We start from the raw sequence: 19,564 nt of genomic DNA, 5'->3' as shown, positions 1-19,564 counted from the left end.
GATCTGGGGTGACCGTTTAGACCATCCCACCAGGAGAATGTGGCCTCATCTGGTACTCCTGCATCAATATCCAGAGACACCACGTTCTATCCATCTGCAGACACAGGGAGTGAGTTTGACTCATTCCCCTGGGGCCAGCAAACAGGACACAGACTACACCATGTTGTTGTTGTTTCAGCCATTCACGAGGAACAGATCAAAGTAGGAAAAGCTGGGCCATCGTTTCTCATCTGAAAACGGGTAGGCTTTAAATATTGATAGCATGCATAGCCCCAGCTTTCTGCAACAGCAGAAGCATCTCTTTCAGAAGAGACCGACCAGGAGACCTGCATAGCTCGGTGCCCCAGGAAAGGATGGAAGGCGTCTGCAAGCGGCTTTGAGGGGTGGGGTGGGGTGGGGGTGGCATAGAAGAGGAGCAGCAGCCAGGCTGTCTTTGCTATGCTCACCCAGATGGTGCCTGAAACACAAAGCTGAGGAGCTGCCTCGTTCCAAGACGCCTCTACGCAGGCCCTACGCATCCTGGGGCTGCTGAAGGCGGCAGGCAAGGTCCACTATGGGCCACTTTGGGAGCCGCTTCTGAGACATGAAGCTGTGGGGACCAACGTAAGCTCCGTGAGCTCAGGATAATGGGGAGTTCGTGTTTTCTATCATCTCGCTTCCTACGTTGCCCAATGCTTGCTATCAAGATGAACAAGGTTCTAGCAATTAAAACGAATAGGTTACCTAATCCAGAATATGACCTGCCCACATCTCATGAAAAAACAAAACAAAACATGGAGGCATCTCTTTTCAGGCTCCACACAGCACTTGGCTTCTAAATGAAAGGCATCTCAGAAGACAGGCCTGGTAACTTATGTCTGAAAGAGCAGCCATGGGAAGCCCACGGAGCATGCCTCTACTCCGGCACTCATGGGGTCCCCTGCTCGATGGCACCCACGAGCATGTGTGTGTACTCCAACACGCATGGGATCGCCATGATTCAGGGCCTGCTCGATGGCACCTAGGTCGTATGTCTGTGTTGCCAAATTCCAACACAGAGTGTGAGGCCGCCTCCAGTGACAGACTTGTAGCCCAAGCCGGTGAAGCCAGAAATGTGACCGGGGAAGCCAAGCCGCGACTCCTGAGGATAACGGGGTTACCCAAGAGAGTACGCTGCCTGACAGCTGAAGAATGAGAAGATCTCGGTCCTTCAGCCGTGTCTAAGGAACCGAGCAGCATGCTGCTCTGGGCGAATCTGCTCTCAGAGACCTCTTAAAAGCGCCCAAATGCAAAGATGCCTCCTTGAGGATGAAGGTGCGCCAGGCTCTTGTCTTGAGAGCTGGGGGGTGGAGAAGGGAGGCGGAAGAAGCATCGCAGCCTTGGATAAAGTGAGCGGAGAAGCCTCGAAAGCGCACCACCAGCTGCCGAAGAACAAACAAACCAGCCTGGGGGAAAATACCAGGGACTTCAACAATCCATGGAAATGCACGGTTCTCTCTCTGTTTTTCCCATGAAGGTGTTGAAGCCCCTTGTAGAGCCGGAATAGTCTTCAGCAGTGACAATGGTGAGACATTGCTTCCGGTACTTTGGAAATGTTCCCAGGAAGAGCCAGAGTCTGGAGAAGGCATCATGCAGGAAGAGTGGCGGACCAGTGGGGAAACCAGGGAGGCCCGTCACAAGCTGGATTGACACAGAGGCTATGGCAATAGCCTGCAGCTTGGCAAAGACTCGGCGATGGCACAGGTCCGGCCGGTGTCTGGCTCTGCTGCATGGAGACGCACTAGGAGGTACAGTGACCCGGTGGCGTCTGACAACGACACTATCTGAAGGGACATTTAGAGAGGGCAGACACTTCTTAACTAGGGAAGAGGAGAGGCAAAAATATAGCTTGTTACTTAGGTAAGTAGGCAAATAGTGTTGATGGGGGGGGGCGGAGGGAGGGTATTTTCAATTGAACTATTTAAAGCTTAGGTGCTTATTCTAAAGGAACTGTGCTAGGTAGGTTTATCTTGCCAACCTGGCCAATGAACACATGTGGGATTAATTGAAGGGCAAGTCTCACCTTTCTTGTCTCTTGTTCTTTGATGATCGGACCAGTGTGCAGCTGCTTTAGCTGGTTCTCTGTCTCAATTTGCAAGCTACACTACCTGTGGGACACCCAAGTCGTGGACAGTGTCGCTGTAGTTTGAGGCTCCTTTAAGACCTGCTTCACCACGCTACTGGAGTATATATCGCTTGAGCTGGGGACTGTGGGACCCTGTCACCTGGCTGACTGTTGGTGACCTGCCTGCTGTTTGCTTCCTGTGCCCGGTCAGCCTGACTTGCTCTACAGAGGACTACCCAGCGGCCCTCAAGACTTGAAGGACTGCCAGTGTATTAGCTGTCTCACGGGAGTGAGCTGCGCTGAGCCGTTTGTACTGCTTTCTAGGTTAATTAACTTGTTTATTTCTTATTAAATATATATACAATCATTAGTGTCCTGTTTTTGTTTCTCTAGAGAAACCTGTCTAACATAGGAACTAAATGACACACTGAATATATTGCAAAGATATATTGAAATACAGACCGCTAGACCCCAAAGTCTCCTTCATAACAAACCTCAATAAAACCCAGCACAACCCACAGATATTTGTTAATTCAGAAAATGGAGGTGGTGGTAGAGGTAACAGAAGTGTTGCTGGTGGTGGTGGTGGTGGTGGTGGTGATGACGGTGAAGGCGAAGGTGATAGAGGTAGAGGTGATGAAGGTGGAAGTGGACGTGTTAAAAGTGATGGAGGCAGAAGTGAAGGTGGTGGAGGTAATGGAAGTAGAGGAAGAGGTGAAGGTTATGATGGTAGAGGTGGAAGTGGTGGAGGTGGAGGTGGAGGTAAAGGTAGAGGTTATGGGGATGGTGGTGAAGGTTGTGGAGTGGAGGTGGAGGTTATGGTGAATTTAGTGGTGGTGATAGAGGTGGTGGTGGTGGTGGAGATGGAGATGGAGGTGGAGGTAGAGGTGAAGGTGGAGGTGTTAGAGGTGATGGAGGTGGAGGTGATAGTGGAGGTGGAGGTGGTAGTTGAGGTGGAGGTGGAGGTGGTGGTGGAGGTGGAGGTGGAAGTGAACGTGGAGGTGTTAGAGGTGATGGAGGTGGAGGTAATAGACGTAGAAGTGGGGGTGGTGGAGGTGATGGTGGAGGTGGTAGTGGCAGTGGAGATGGAGGTGTAGGTGGAGATGGAGGTGGAGGTGGAGATGGAGGTGAATGTGGAAGTGTTAGAGGTGGAGGTGATAGACGTAGAAGTGAGGGTGGTGGAGGTGATGTAGCTGGAGGTGGTAGTGGAGGTGGAGATGGAGGTGGAGGTGAAGGTGGAGGTGTAGGTGATAGACGTAGAAGTAGGGGTGGTGGAGGTGATGGAGGGGTAGGTGATAGACGTAGAAGGAGGGGTGTTGGAGGTGATGGAGGGGTAGGTGATAGACATAGAAGGAGGGGTGGTGGAGGTGATGGAGGGGTGGTGGAGGTGATGGAGGTGATGGTGGAGGTGGTACTGGAGGTAGAGGTGGAGATGGAGGTGTTAGAGGTGATAGAGGTGTAGGTGATAGACGTAGAAGTGGGGTGGTGGAGGTGATGGAGGGGTGAAGGTGATGGAGGGGTGGAGGTGATGGAGGGGTGGAGGTGATGGAGGGGTGGAGGTGATGGAGGGGTGGAGGTGATGGAGGTGGAGGTGGAAGTTTTGGGTGGGTGCTGCTGCGCAGTGCACATGCCCATGTAGGCATGCAAGACATGGTCAGGCATGTGGAAGCTGAGACACCAGTAACCTAATAAAACCAAGAAATAAATCTTCCAGTAGGCTTCACTTGCCTTGGTGTAAACATTAGTCAATAAGAGAAGAAATAAACAAAGCAGTCTTCCATCTAGCACCTCCATCCCCAGCCCTTCCTTAAGGCCCCCATGAATCTTGTGAGGTTTGGAAAGAAGTCAGCGAGAAGGAAGACTCATGTATCTAGAGAGAACCTGAAACGTCGATCGTCAGGCCACAAGCCTCACGGGCTGGAGAACTCAGACCGGGAAGACAGCCGGCCTCGGTGTAGAAAACGTGAAGAAAGCACCTCCAGCCCAGAGAACGGCGTGTCGAAGACCAGTCATCGCGGTTTGGTGGAGTATTGTATTTTTTCCCTCCCTCCCGAGGAATACTGACACCAAATAAAGAATCAACATTGCCCCCCAACAAGTGTTGACTGCAGGACATTTCGCAAAGTGAAATTAGGAAATCAGATGAAAACCCACAGAAAACACGGATTCCAGCCGGGCCAAGAACTAAGCCAGATGTACAGTGGGTGCTTCACCTAGAACTCGGCGGGGCCGCCCCAGTGCTGGGCGACTCCTTCCCTGGTATAGCACATGGCCCTGCAAACACAGCGAGGCCACAAGATGAGGGCTGTGACCACACACAAAGGGACCGACAGCCCCATGGCCACCGTCAGGATGTCGCCCGGCTGCCTCCCCGTTTGCCTCCATGACGTGAGGAATAAGAACAGTCTTGGCATTATGCAAAGGCTGGAGCTCTCCATAAAAGTGCTTGACAAGGGTAAAATATTAATTCAGTCTGTTCAAACAGAGAGGAAGTGATTAATAAGAAGGGTGGAGAGATAAAGGTGCTCCTCAGGAAAAGTGGGTGGAGGAGGCATGAAGACGCGTACTACTCGGGAGCAGAGTTTGCAAACGCCCTGTCACAGAACGCCAGGCTCGGGCGAGGGGAGCACAGTGGCGCTTCCAAAGGTAAGGAAAACGTGCCCGTTTTCTAGACAATCACCTGGATGGATGGGTGCAGGCGATTGCTTTTCCAGGCGGACAATCACATGGTTCCTGGATGACAATGTGTGCTGATTACCTGGGGGCTTGGTGTGTGCCTAAATTACAGACCACGCGCCCGCCTTCACTCCGGTGATCCAGGGCCTACACGCTATCAATTGCCATTCTCTTGTAAAGGTTCAATCTTTCTGGTTTGGGTTTTTTTTTGTTTTTAAAGATAGTTTTATTGGCATATAATTATACAACATACAATTTAATAGCTTAATCACATTAAGAGTTGTGCAATCATCACCACAATCAATTTCAGACCATTTTCTTTTTTGTACTCATTGTTATCTCCCCTTCCCCCGCTCCCTCCCCCCCCAGTTACTCTCTCTAGAGATGTGCGGATTACAGATTTCATATACAGGAAATCATGCATCCCGCAGAGAATAGTGACAAGACAAAGTCACGGAAAGCCTCAATCTCCCCCAAAAAAGCAGAAAATGTTCCAAACTGAACTTTTAAAGGAGTCAAAAGGGAGATTCAGTGATCATGGTGTAACATTTGGGCAGCAGCCAGCCACATCTACACGACCAAGATCAAAGTCCTGGTCAACCGCCAGCATGGCCAGGCATTGAAACACCAGATCCTGCTTCCACGATGCCATTGGCAATTCTCCGGGTGAACAGAGCCCTGTGATTCTAATGGGAGAGAAATTGTTTCCATTTTTCAGTAGCTTTTTTAAAAAAAAAAATCATTTTATTGGGGGCTCGTACAACTCTAATCACAATTGATCCATCCATCCATCCATCCATCTATCCATTGTGTCAAGCACATTTGTACATTCGTTGCCCTCATCGTTCTCAAAGCATTTGCTCTCCACTTAAGCCACACCACCAACTCCCTCCCCCAGGGAGGAGCGGATTCTGGGGGAGTCACGCTGGCCTACACCCGGGTAGCACTCACCGTGCTGTGTGAACAGGTCGCTGTGGATGATCTCAATCATGCAGTACAGCTTCTGGATGGTCAGCAGGCCCACAGGAACGTTGAGGATGAATTCAGTAAACATTTTGCTGGGAAACAACAGACAGGTAAGGATCTAAGAGCACAGTCACGTCACAGGATTACGCGATGCTGTGGCCAGGCGGCAGGGAGACAGGTGGTCATGAAATGCCACAGGCAGAGGGAACAATGCCCCTGGTAGAATGTGGGTGACATTCCATCCCACATAAGTGTTTCTAGACAATAGTTTTCACTTCACACAAACACCACTGCCAGCCAGGGGATTTCGATTCAGGGCAACCCCAGATGGGACAGAGCAGACCCACTCCTGTGGGTCTCCGAGATATTAAACCTCTGTGGGAGCGGACGGCCTCGTCTTTCTCTAGATGAGCGGCTGGTGGGTTTGAACCGCCGAGCTTTCATTGAGCCAGCCAAGGCTTTCCCCGCTAGGCCACTGGCAGTCCTGTACATGTGCTAGAATGGCTGTCGATTAAGAGGGCAGACAAGAAGTACTGGTGAGGATGGAGAAATTGGGCCTCGCACATTGCTGCTCTTGAGTGTGAAAGCAGCCCACCCTCTCTGAGTTGACTCTGACTCCTTAGCACCCCCGTAGGGCAAAGAACTGCTCCATCAGGGTCCCGAAGCAGGCGGGAACAGCAGCCCAGTGCTTAACCCGCTGTGCCACCAAGGCTCCTGCGGGCACACTTTGGAATTCGCAATGGGGCCACTAGTTTGGAAAAGAGTTTAGATCTCCTCCAAATTTCATCAAATCGCATACGATATGTTTACAAGATGGTTAAACATAATAACCAGAAACCCAGAGCAAACCCATCACCACCCAAAGGCGACGCACCGCGTGACAGGTAGCCAGAGCAGCCATGCCCCTTAGGGAAGCAGATGCCCGACAGCGAGCACCTCACTGCCATCCCACTGATGCCGCTCACAGCAGCTCCCAAGGGGTCCTCCCACCGAGACGCTTCCCGGGAGTAGAAACCCGCGTCTTCCTTCCCAAGAGCAGCCAGGGTTCTCGGGCTGCTCGGCCCTGCAATGAGCAGCCTGACTCATAATTCCAGGCCAAGGTTGGGACCCAAGAAATACGAAAGTGTGCCCGCACAGAAACACTTGTACAAGATTCATCACAGCGCCATTCAGAACCCCAGCTCTGGACAAAGCCAACTGCTCATGATGGATGTAACCATGCAGTATCCCGTCACTCTCGAAAAAGACCAACCCACGCTGCGGCGTGCACGAGCCTCCACATGGCGTGGGAGGGGCTGGTCTTAAAAGTCACATGCCACAGGGTGGCATTTGAATGAAAGGGCCAGAGAAGGCAAGTCTCCGGACACTTGGATGGAGATGGCGGTCGTCTGCGACTACGATGTGCAGCAGGGGGTAGGAGCACAAGGAAGCTAACAGGGGAGAGAAAAGTGACCTCCAACCGGCTGGCCAAGAGGGCCTCGGCGCTGCGTGCACGGATAAGAAACGACTGCCTGGGACTTCACAGCACATCCGGGTGCTCAATGACGTCTTTTGTTCAGATGGCCTTCTTCCCAATGGGAAATAAGAACCTATGAAGGAATGCTGGAAGGAGAGCTCTGGAGAATAACCAAGAAACACACTGGGATGGCCAAGCACCGTTTTCACAGTCACTGGGTCACAGTCGATTACCATGGCCCTCCTAGATGCAAGATCTTCAGGACTCTAACACTTGACCTACAGTATCATCTAACAGGCGAGCTACTAACTGATAGGATTCAGATGGGCTGAAGAACTGAGCTCATGTAGGTTGTGAACCCAGCCACATCTGTGTTTCCTGGGAGGGACCTTTGACTGGGCCCTAGGAGAAGACGGGGAAAGACGTGGCTTTCTAGTCCCTTAATGAGTTCCAGACTCGGGAACCCACAGAGGCAGTTCTACTGTGTCCTACACGGTCACTTTGAGTCGGACTCAGCACAATGGCAGTGAGTTCGGGTGTTTCGACTTTAGGAGAGGGAGAGGGGCTTGAAGCCTGCGATGAAGTGCCTGTGCCGGTCCCTCCACAGTTCTAGCACAGTCACCTCACCGGGAAAAGCCTTGCTGCTTGCAGCTCCTGGCTGGGCTTCAGCAGAAGCAAGAAGACCTGCTGTGAATTTTGCTGGCTTCTGGCTTTGGCTCACCTCTTCTTCACCTTCAAGGAGCCGGGATAGCACAGTGCTTATACATTACTAGTTCGCATCCACCAGCTTCTCCGCGGTAGAAAGAGGAGAGAGTCTGCTCTCATAATGAGTGAGTCTTAGAATCCCACAAGGGCCATTCTACTCGACCCTGTAGGGTTGCTAGGAGCTGAAATCAACTGGATCGCAGCGAGTCTTTGATCGGGGACTGAACAGCACCCACCACCCCAGGAGACATTTCCTCAGCACTCGGTGACTTCTGTTGAATGTTGCAGCAAAGTGCAGAACCCAGGGAAACCACTCCGGGGAGGAGTGGGGGAAATAAAGCTGAACAGCATCATGGGAGAGCTAGGCATTTGGGATATCCTTCGTCTCTAGCTCCTTGGGACCAGTCTGGTAGGGATTCTTCTAACGGGAGCAGCTGCCGCAATTGCACTGGCAAGGCTTGAGAACACGCGGGTTTTGTTCCATACTGACAGAGGTGGAGGAGGCAGACAGCGCCATGTCCATGAGCACATCGGTGCCGCCTTTGTGCGGGGCAGCTCGACAACCTATAAAAAGCCTGACCGAGCCATCCACGCCTGGGTGTCTCCTGGTGGCATAAATAATTTATTGTGACTCACTTCAATAATATTAATAATAACAATTAAACTGTGATACATTGGATGGCGGCAGAGTTCATCCTCCTAGAAGCTGGCCGTGACCTCACACTCAGCGGTACAGCCTGTCCTTTGCCATCGATGCCTGGGTTGGCATGGCAGCCCTGCCCTCCTACGTCTGAGTCACCAGGGACCAGGAATTTGGCTTCGACTGGGACTAATAGAACTCGGTCATAGCATGGCTGTAACGATGAACCCCATGCCGCACAGACAGGGTTGAATGTGAAGCTGATGCCGCATGGGGGAACCACACCGTGGATGTCGGTGCCCACTGCTGCTGCTCAAATACAGAAGGGTCCAGCTGAGAAGGGGGACCCAGGTAGAGTCCTCAAAGATTACTGTGTGGAGGGCCACTCTGTGGAGTGGAAGCAAGAGAGTTCAAGTTCAGGGGTGCATGGCAGCGCAACACAGGTAATGTTGCATCTCTTGGGCTGGGTGGGAGTGCCTCTGTGTGCACGCCTTCAGATCTGCCTCGTTATGTGGGGGGCAGGGGCATGAAGTTTGATATTTCTTCTCTCCTGCGAGCTCTACTGGATTCAAGGGATTTTTATTTGAAACAGGAACCAATTTGATAAATCAGAGAAAGACTGTGCAGGGCAGAGGGGCACACCCAGGGGTCAGGACAGGGCTGGCTATGGTTGCCAAAAGACTCAAGCACCAATGGAAATGGCCCAGAGCAGCCCACCCATGGGAGACACAGATGCGGGGCCCCATGCATGCTGGAGGAACAGACCCCAAGCAGGCCATCGGGCCACTGCGTGTGACTTCCCCAATTTCTCCCAGATTCCTCCAGCCCCAAGCATTTCTCGGGAGCACGGGCGAGGCCAGCACACCCCAGGCCGCTGGTCAGCACATGACTTAGCAGATCGGCCCTTCCAGGGTCACACAGAGAGAGTCACACCCAGAGAGGGGACACTGCAGAGACCCTGGGGGAGAAACACGGTCCCATGGGTCACCCACCTCGTTTTCCCTTTCCCCACTTGACCCACAAGTCAAAGCCACTGCCACAGGGTCCATCCTGACTCCAAGTGACCCTGCAGGACGAAGCAGGACTGCTCCTCCAAGATGCCCCAGGCTGAAGCGGGCAGCCCCTGCTGGACTTGAACCACCAACCATGGTGGGTCAGCCCACCATGCCTCCAGGGCCCCTGCTAGTCTCTACGAACCCTTGTCTGTGCAAGGAGACAAGACACTCGAAGTGTCCCTGTCTGGCACTAGAGCCTCAGATGCATCAGAGACATGACAGCTCATAGGGAGAGTGCCGCCGCCACCAGGAGCCCCCTATCCCATCCAGGCCAGGCCAAGAGTGGCCAAAGCTGGAGGATCATCCTTCACTCACTGCCATCAAGCCAATGCCGATTCGTAGCAACCCTAAAGGGCAAAGTGGAGCTGCCTCCTATGAGTTTCCTACTCTGTATCTCTTTCTGGGAGTAGAAAGCCCTGTCTTTACCCTCGGAGTGGCTGGTGGTTTTGAACTGTCAGCTTAGGGGATAGCAGCCCCACATGTAACTCCTATTCCACCATGGCTCCTGAGTGATCTTTCGGGAGGCTCATGTCTGGTAAAGACGGGGCCCATCCCAGTGTGTCAAATCTCACATGCAAGCCCCAGCAAGAAGCAGGTGAGGGCTGTGATTCTGGATGTCTGTGGGGAGGGAAGCTGCCAGTGGCAGGCAGGCAGGTGCCCCCTCTCCCCGCCCCCAGAGGACAGTGCCTGCAAGAGACAATGACAGCTGCAGCTCACAGGCTCACCCCTGCTTTAGACACCAGGTAGCAGGGGAAAGGGAGGGCTGGGTGCCTCCTCAGTCTTCAGTCTGCAAACCAGCTTTCCCAAAAGAACTTCCGTGCCCCATGGGCCCCTCCCTGCCCCCCACCAAGAATACAAAAGCACCCAGACTATGCATCTTTTGAGGTGTTTAAAATATCCAAATCGACCAAAAGGCAACCAGCATGTAATGACATTCAAATCCTAAAATATGCAAAATGCCCAATTAGCATGAAGCGCCCATTAGGCTATCCTCAGTACAGGAAAGAAAAGACTGGGTGTTGACAGATGATCCATAGAAAGTCCTGATTATCACACTGTCACAGCCCTCAGTCGCGGCACACACCTTACAGAATGATCTGGGCGTGGGCACGTGCGGACACATGCATGCCAGAGATAGAAGCCCTGGCGAGCGCCCTCGGGCGGGCACTGGAAAGGAGGCCCTGCAAGGCCGGAGGGCAGCGCTGGCCCCCAGGCGCCTTACCTGAGCTCTTTGGGGTCAAACACCAGCTTCACATCATTGACAATCGTGGGCAAGTATTTCAGCGCTGCTTCCTGCAAAACAAGAACAGAAGAGAATTGGGTCGTACCCACATGGCTCGGTGAACACAGCGGTGAGCTGGAGAGCAACACCCCGCGTCCGGATGAGGTGGGGTAGCTAAGTCTCATAAACGTACACTGCAGAGAGGCAGAGAAGCTGGGGGCTACCCCTAGTATGAGCGCAAGCCAATCCCCATTACCTCTCCGCAAAGTGCTCAGACCAATGGAGATCACACATCATCGCCCCCTTTCCTTCTGACCAAACCCCAAACCCACTGCCATGAAATCGATTCCAACTCAGAGCGAGGCTAGGTCAGTAAATTTATAGTCCGAGGCTGTAAGTCTAAAAGCAAGCAGAGAGCCTGAAGAAGCACCTGGTGGGCTTGAACCGCCGACCTTGAGGTGGAAAACAAAACCAGAAAAACAAATTCAATGCCATCAAGTTGATGCAGACTCATGAGGGCCATATAGGACAGGGAAGAACTGTCCTGTGAGTTTCTGAGACTGTCACTGTTTAGGGGTGTGGAAAGCCTCATCTCTCTCCCACAGAGTGGCTGGTAGTTTCGAAGTGCCCACCTTTCAAATCCCTGCCCTAAGTATAACCACTACGCCACCGGGGCTCCCTTAGACTCCAGCAAAGGAAGGCCTGCCCCTCAAGAAGACTGCTCTCCAGCCAAGACATGACCTTCTTTATGTCAGTCTAAGGACGTCTTCCTGAATGGCTCTCCTTCCCATTGTCCTGAATCGTGTTCTTTTCGGGCAGCCTTGCCTTCTGCAATTGCATTGGGTATCTTCTGGAAAACACACTCTCTCCACAGGGACATTCTCCTCAGAATTCCTCTGTATATTCCAGTCCCCTGGAAGTTCTACTTTGAAGTCTAAGGGTCCTCCCGTGATCATGGGGAAAAGAGCATAGAAATGTTATACTGAGCCCCTCCATGAGCTAGGATTAAAGTGTCCACTCAAGGCCAGATCCTGGCCTCTCCACTGACACCCTGTTATGGAAGGTGCTGGATTTCCAGCATCCTGACCCATCCATCTATCATTGAACACCATCAACCCATCGCAGCAGGCTGGGTCACGGCCTGAAAGAAATGTGGAGATCAGTCTCACCCCAACCAAATACCTCAAAAATTGCCAGAAAGCTCAAATTCAACAGAGATGAGGCTGGGGAAACACGTAGAAACTGCAAAATTCTCCAGCTGTGCTGGAAGCAATTCTTGCCATTGGCTTCAGGAAAGCCCCCAACCAGACCCATGACCTCCCGTTGCCTCTGACCCATGAGGGTCCAACAAGACACAGTGGAGCTGCCCGGAGGGCTTGCAAGGCTGTGAGTCTTTTCCAGAGTGGGTGGGCACTCTTTCTACATTGGAGCTGATGCTTGGTTTAAACTTCCAACCTTTCATGAGTCTAACCACTGCACCACCATGCCATCTCTTCTCAGAAAGTCTGCAGGTGGACGCTCATTGTTAAACTATCAGCCAGAACATAAATGACCAACTGATCTTCAAAAGGGAGGGCCTCCTACACACACACACTCCAAAAAACACCACCCCCACACTCCAAAAAAACCCTTTATTTGATAACTTGGTATTACATTCCAAAATTAACTGCACAGGGATGATAGACCTACAACATGTATCATGCTTGTGACCATGGGCAGGGAAAGACTTCCTTCAGGTAACATCAAGTACAACCTAGGACAATAGAGGAAAACTGAACCATGTGTATTTCAGCATGAAGAACGTCTGCTCTTCAAAAGACTCTTAAAAATAGCCAAGGAGTGGGCCTAGACCGGGGGCAGAACAACTGCCAAGCCCATATCAGATGGAGGACTTATATCCAGAAAATGATCGAGGCACTTGAACTGTGGCCCTGGAGAATATTTAAAGTACCATGCACAGCTAAAAGGGAAACTTCTTAGAAGTACAGCCAAAATGCTCCTTAGAGGCAAAATGGTGAGGCTTCCTCTTATACACTTTGGGCATGTTGTCGGAGGAGACCAGCCCCTGGAGAAGGACATCATGTTTGATGAAGGAGAGGGGCAGCGAGAGAGGAAGGCCCTTGACAAGGGGGATGGACACCGGGGCTCAAGCACAGGAACAATTATGAGGACGTCACAGGAGGACCTGGCAAGATGTCGCTGTGCTGTGCACTGGGCCGCTGTGGGTTGGAACCAACTCGGTGGCACCTGACAACCACAACAACATCCGGAAGATGTTGCCTTTGTTGTTGGGTATGGTCAATGATTTACAGCCCCTACAGCAGTGGTTCTCAACCTGTGGGTCGCGGCCCCTTTGGGGGTCAAACGACTCTTTCACAGGGGTCGCCCAATTCATAACAGTAGCAAAGACAGTGATGAAGTAGCAATGTATGGTTGTGGGGTGGGGGGGAGTCACTGCAACATGAGGAACTGTAGGATAGGGTCACAGCATTAGGAAGGTTGAGAACCACTGCCCTACATACAACTGGTAAAACTGCCCAGAGGCTTTCTCAGGCTGTAATCTTTACCAAGACACAGCGGTCTCAAACCACCGACCTTTAGGTTAACAGGGGAGTGCTCAACCACTGAGCCACCCAGGCTCCCTATGTATCATATATCATTGTTGGGTGCCATTGAGTTGACCCCATCCCATTGCGACCCTAGGCACCACAGAAGGATACCCTGCTCAGTCCTACCCCATCTTCACAATTGTGGCCATGCGTGAAGCCACTGTGGTTACCACTGGGTGACTCTATCTCAGGGAGGTCCTTCATTGGCACTGAGTCCAGAGTAGAACTGCCCCTGTGGGTTTCTGAGACTGTAATTATTGACGGGAATGGACAGTCTCAGGTTTTTTCTCCAATAGAGCAGCTGGTGGTTTCGAACTGCTGACCTTGTGGTCCATGGTCAAATATATAACCCACTACGCCACCAGACTCTACAGAAGGTCTGAAGATCTGTGAAAACTCAATGGTAAGGAAATAAGCCGCCTCCCCCTCCCTACCCCACGGGAAAAAGAAGTGGACAGACTCTTGGCCAGGGTGCATGTATGGGCGGCAGACAGGAGTTGAAAGGGTGAAAGGATCCACTCAGTTATCAGAAGGTTGCCAATGTAAACCCAAGGCGACACTGCCCCCCACGATCCACGCTGGGATGGGCTGCCGTCGCATCTATTCTGGCTCACGGTGACCCCACGTGAGGACGCCTAAGGAGCAAAACCCCCATCAGGAAGGGAAACATGGGGACTCAAAACAACAAAGCCTGCCAGACCCACGTGCTGTTTGGAGCCATGAGTGGCCAGAACGTGGACACAGTCAAGTGAGCCTAGGAAGAGCCGGCGGTTTCTCATGAAGTCAGACAGGCAATTTCTAAATGGCAGTGAGGTCCAGGACGTCCGCCTAGGTCAGGCGTCCTCAAACTTCGGCCCGCGGGCCACATGTGGCCCACCGAGGACATTCATCCAGCCTGCCGGGTGTTTTTGCCCCATTTACTTTTTTACTTCAAAATAAGGTATGTGCAGTGTGCACAGGAATTTTTTCGTAGTTTTTTTACACTTTAGTCCGGCCCTCCAACGGGGGACAGTGAACTGGCCCCGTTTAAAAAGTTTGAGGACCCCTGGCCAAGGTCCTGACCTAAGTGAGATGGAGTGTGCGAGACCCTGTGCATGAGTATCTCTCCTGGCTGTGTGTGTGACCACCCAACATCAATCGACCCCACCCAGGTGCCCCTCACAAAGCGAACGGAGGAACTGGCTGCGGTCCAGCCACATCCTGGACCCTGCTCAGCAATTCAAAGGATCGAGCCCAGACACCCCTTAACAACAGGGACGAAACACACAGGGACTCAGAACTGGGCTGGAAGGAAAGGTGGGTTTTATGGCATGCTATACCTTTATGAGTAAGATGCAGGACACTCAGGTTGGCTTATTAACATGGAAAACGCCAACCCCGGCACGCCACCCTCAGTGGCCACACTCGAGCCCTGCCCACTGAGCTCCAGTCGGTGTGCCACGGTCACACAGCATCTGGCCTTGCCCGGGGGCTCCTCAGTCCATGGTCTTATCAAAGCCTCCCAGATGAGACCATGGAAGCAGAAAAGGGGGGCACATCATGACCCCAGTGTTTCTAGAGGATTCAGAGCTAATGGTGAACCCAGCCCAGTGATCCTTTTGTGAATCACCACCCCGTGTGGTCAGAAGGACAGCGACAGGCTCTCTGCTTTGACCACTCCAGCCTTCCTAATAAAACCATCAGTGTTGTGCCCCACCAGCCCCCGCTCCCCAGGCATGAACCCTGTCCTTCAATGCCAGCCAGAGAAAGACCTTCCGGTTATCTAAGCAGAAATGCGACTTTTAAAAAGAGCATTTAGTAGAAATAATTTCACTCTGATTTCAAAAGTTCCGCTTCAGATGCCTCCGAGTGGCTTTGAAAGACCGAAAACGATTTATCTTGAAATTTACTACTAAGACTTCAGGAGGCTGGTCGCTCGATGTGAAGTGTCTTGTTGCATCCACGAATGTCCAGAGGGCAAGAGGATGCAAGCGGTTTAATCTAGGCCCAACAAAGCATTGTCTGCCCATGGGAATTCTGGAAAACATACCATTTCACAAGGACAGAGTGGGCAGTAGCAAACACAGAAGACCCAAGTTTGTCTAAACCAGGGTTGAGTGTCCACAGGTTGTCCCCTGACCCGGGTCCCCAGGAGCCTATGGGGCCCTAGATATCCCCACGCCACCCACTGAGAGGGAGTTGTGCTCACAGAGGCAGGGTCCCTGAGTGCTGGGTACCCTGGGTCCCTGAGTGCTGACTCAGAATGCTGCTGCGTGTCCCAGCCAGGTATTCTGTGTCTTACAGTCAGCCAGGCATCCAGAGCAGAGAGGAAGGGCAAGTATGATGCCAAGTCATGAGACGAACAAAGAAGAGGTGGGGTGCACCTTAGGGGTAGAGTTCAGAGCCCAGAGCTGCTAACTCCAAGGCCAGCAGTTCAAACCCACCAGCTCCTCCGGAGAAGAAAGAAGGGGCACGGGCTGCTCTAAAGACTGACAGCCTTAGAAGCTCTGTGCAAGGTGGCCATGCATCGCCACCAACTCCAGGGCAGTGAGTTTGGGTGTTTTGCTAGTGGTGTTTGAGAAGGGGAACTACCCCGTCTTTCCTGAGGCTCCGAGCCCCAGGCAGCTTACCCTCAGGGAATACACTCCAAGGACAGAGAAGAGCCCACATCAGTACAGACATGATTGCTCTCTCTGCTTCTTCAGCCTCTGTGTTTCACGTCCTAAGTGAACGAATCACAGGAATGTGTGCTCTTGAAGCCACATGTTTCTTCCACGTGTAATGGCAAGCCTAACTGGATGAATTTAAAAGTAGCAATGCCGGGGCTGACCAGGTTGTGGTCAAGTTTTCTGCAGCCCACAGAGATGGGAGGTATGATGGGGCTGATGTCCCTGGCCCCACCAGGCGTCCAGAGCAAAGCAGGAGGCATCCCCAAATGCCATCACGCCTCATGCTAGAAACCTGATGAGAAGTAACAGCCACTGGCAGCGATCAGAAACCAAGTTAGCAGGCACTGCTACCAGGAGAGGGCTATTCCTGTTTCTCTTAAACACCAGGCAAGATGTCACAGGGCACCCTTCGCAAAATTGGGTTCGTATTTCAATATCCATGCGATCAAGAACCCCAAGCATTCGTCATCACAGCTCTGAACACTGCAAGTGGAATCACAACCCAATGGACAGGAATACAATGGAGACCAACATTTAATGGGAGGTAGGAGTGTGTGTGTGTGTGTGTGTGTGTGTGTGTGTTTTGGGGGCAGGGGGGAAGACACAGCACATAAAAAGACTGTGAATATGGGAGAGAATGAGGAGAGTTTCCTAATTTCTGAAATCACTCAGAAATCCCTCCTCCCCCAGAAAAAATAATTTTTATCTTCATCTCTACGCAAACTTAATTGTCGATGCATCTCAGGGGAATGTCAACTTACACTTAATCTAAACTGTAAAACAAAACAAAACCAAAAAAAAAGAAGCCAGGCTCGCTTTCTATCTAGTATCGGTTTAATGCAGCGCCAGGGCATCTCTGGCTAAAAATAGGACTACTGGTGATGATTAATAGAGACTATTTTAGGGTAAAGTTCAGACTACATTATTCAGTATAATTATTTTAATTAAATCCATTAGCATATCTTTATATAAGATTAGGAGCTATCGGTGATACGGAGTACGTTTCTCTTGAATAATGCATGAAGCGATTATTAATTTACATATTTCTCCAGAAAACGCATATTAAACCAATCCTGTTTGGAGGTTTTGAGCTAAAAAATATATAGGGTCCACAAATTCTGCTTCTGGACGTAAGTGTTACATCATTGGAAGATTAGGGGCAGTGAAAAGTGGCTTTGAGAGACTGGCCGTAAACGGGACGTGAGACCAGTTCTGACCAAGGGTGCTCTGGAGCCGAACCTTGTCCCTTCTATGGGGACTTGACAAAACCAAGCAGATGTGAGATCAGGGGCTCCGGTGGGAAGAGAATGCTGTGAAAATGATGATGGCGGCATATGTGCACATGTGCTTGACGCACCGGAGGAATGTATGGATTGTGATAAGAGATGTGAGAGCTCTCACTGAAAGTAGTTAATAAAAAAATAATAACCAAGAAGATGGCTGGCCTTGATGGCTCCACGGAGAGAAAGACCAGAGACTCAGTTCTTTGGGGCGAGGCGGTACGTGTCCGTGCCCGTCGCTGCGAGCTGCCTGGAAGCAGGGGTCAGTGAAATCGTGGGTAAAAAGAAAGGAGGGCTCCGCTCCTGGTCCTCCTCTCCACTTAAAGCAAGATGGCCTGTGCCACACGAGGTCGGAGTCCACAAATACTCATTTCCTCCCCAGACAATCCAACTTCCTTTAAGCTGACTGCTCCCTGGCAAAAGCACTGTTCCTGTCCACTCCCAGGGCTAGATGCCTTCCATCCGGAGCAGCTGATAACTCAGAGTTACTAGGCTATCAGCAGGCTTATCTCCTGTACATGCAAACGTACTGAGACGGCCTGTGAGCCCAAGCTGAGCTCCTAGACTCAAAAACGAAGCAAACTCAGGCAGAGAACACCAGCACAGGCCTTCCCCCGCCCCCACCATCACCCTCACCGTCCAGGACTTCTTGGAGCATCCTGACTCCTGCTTTCGAAGGGTCAAGACAGTGCTGAGCACGCACAGTCACCGGGCTACCACGTCATGCCCCAAACAGTCCCAAACAGCCTGGCGAGATCCTGGTGAGACCCACCAGGTCAGGAGAGAGTTACCGACCAGCGACAGGGCAGTCACCTAATCAGGTGTCAATTTAATGATTAAGAGTGTAGGGGTGGAGTCTAGGCTGTCAATCTGGAGATAGCCAATGAGACTTCTGTGTGGGCATGGCCTTCTCCTGAGAATTCTGGGAAATCTGGTACTTCCCCCTTTGAGGGGGAAAATCTCTCTCTTTCTCTCTCTCTCTCTCTGTCACTCCCTGGGAGACATTGCAGAAGACAAGCCACATGGATGCAACCAGACCTTGGAAGCAGAAGCCACAGAGAGACCCCTGCCATCACTGAGATGCTTACAACGCCACTGGACCCAAAGACTTTCTACCCACTGGCTTGTGACCATCCTGCATTTGGCTTCATTACATGTCTTTTGTGAGTCTGAAGAGGACTTTATAGATAGACATCAGAAATATGGGCCAATATCGGACTTATGGACTTGATCTGGACTGGGCTGGGATGTTTTCTCAATGTTCAATTGCTCTTGTATATAAACCTCTTTCATGTACACATATGTGTGTCCATGGATTTGTTTCTCTAGTCCATCCAGACTAACACAGCAGTGCACAGAGAATCAAAGTCCTCGGCTTTGGGGGCAGCCCAGCAGGACCTGGACCCACACTGTGGTCCCTGATGTCCATGAGATCACATGCCAGCCATCAATTACCACCAGTCTCTGACAAGGATGTCCTCATGCCCGGGTCCACAATCAAGGCTTATGGAAGCTGCAGTCGAGAAACCAAAGGATGGGCTGGAGTGGGCCCATCTGCTGAGCAAGACCCCTTTAAAGTGCTGAAGAGAGAGATGTCACTCTGAGGGAGGAGGTGGGCCTGAGCCCAGCCGGGGTATTTTCAATTGCCTGGCCTGCATGTGAACGTTGGACCGAAGAACTACATGTATGTACCCGCATCGTGGTGTCGGGGAAGAATACTGAAAGTACCGTGGATGCCAGAACACAAACAAATCTGCCTGGGAAGCAGCATAGACAGAATGCTCCTTGGGGGCAAGGATGGTGAGACTTTGCTTCACTTATTTCAGACATGTTGTCAGGAGGGACCTCCTATTTGGTAAAGTCGAGGGGCAGGGAAAACAGGAAGGTCCTCAACAAGGTAGCTGGAGAAAGTGCCCCATCACCTCCTGTGCACGTGGAAGCTGGGCGGCGAAAGAGAAAGACCGAAGGAGATACGATGCATTGGCACGATGGTGCTGAGAGTGTGCTGGACGGCCAGGAGACCAAACACGTCTGTCTTGGAGCGGGGATGACGAGACGCCACCTCCAGTCCTTCGAATACAGTCTCCGGAGGGCCAGTCTCTGAAGAAGGACGTCACGCTTGGTCAGGTCGACAAGCAGTGACAAAGAGGCAGACCCTCCACAAGGATGGAGCGACAGCTGCCACAATAGGCTCAAACCCAGGAACCAAGGTGAGGGCGATACA

At 51.7% G+C, this 19,564-nt stretch overlaps 1 protein-coding gene across 4 annotated transcripts in view; it reads right to left on the bottom strand.

Annotated features, from left to right (window-relative positions):
* The window catches only part of DOCK1 (dedicator of cytokinesis 1), a 434,492-nt gene that overhangs the window by 275,421 nt on the left and 139,507 nt on the right, over positions 1-19,564 (bottom strand). For all 4 annotated transcript variants that reach the window (XM_075534789.1, XM_075534791.1, XM_075534790.1 and 1 more), the window contains exons 24-25: positions 10,804-10,874; positions 5,711-5,817 (exon numbers count right to left, since the gene is read on the bottom strand). In XM_075534789.1, coding sequence (XP_075390904.1) covers positions 5,711-5,817; positions 10,804-10,874 — 178 coding nt within the window. The remainder of the gene's footprint in view (positions 1-5,710; positions 5,818-10,803; positions 10,875-19,564) is intronic.

The sequence above is a fragment of the Tenrec ecaudatus genome, chromosome 16 (genome assembly GCF_050624435.1).
Source record: "Tenrec ecaudatus isolate mTenEca1 chromosome 16, mTenEca1.hap1, whole genome shotgun sequence".
In the NCBI taxonomy this organism is placed as follows: Eukaryota; Metazoa; Chordata; class Mammalia; order Afrosoricida; family Tenrecidae; genus Tenrec; species Tenrec ecaudatus.
The sequence above is the reverse complement of the archived record's forward strand: the minus strand, read 5'-3'. Positions and strand labels throughout refer to the sequence as shown.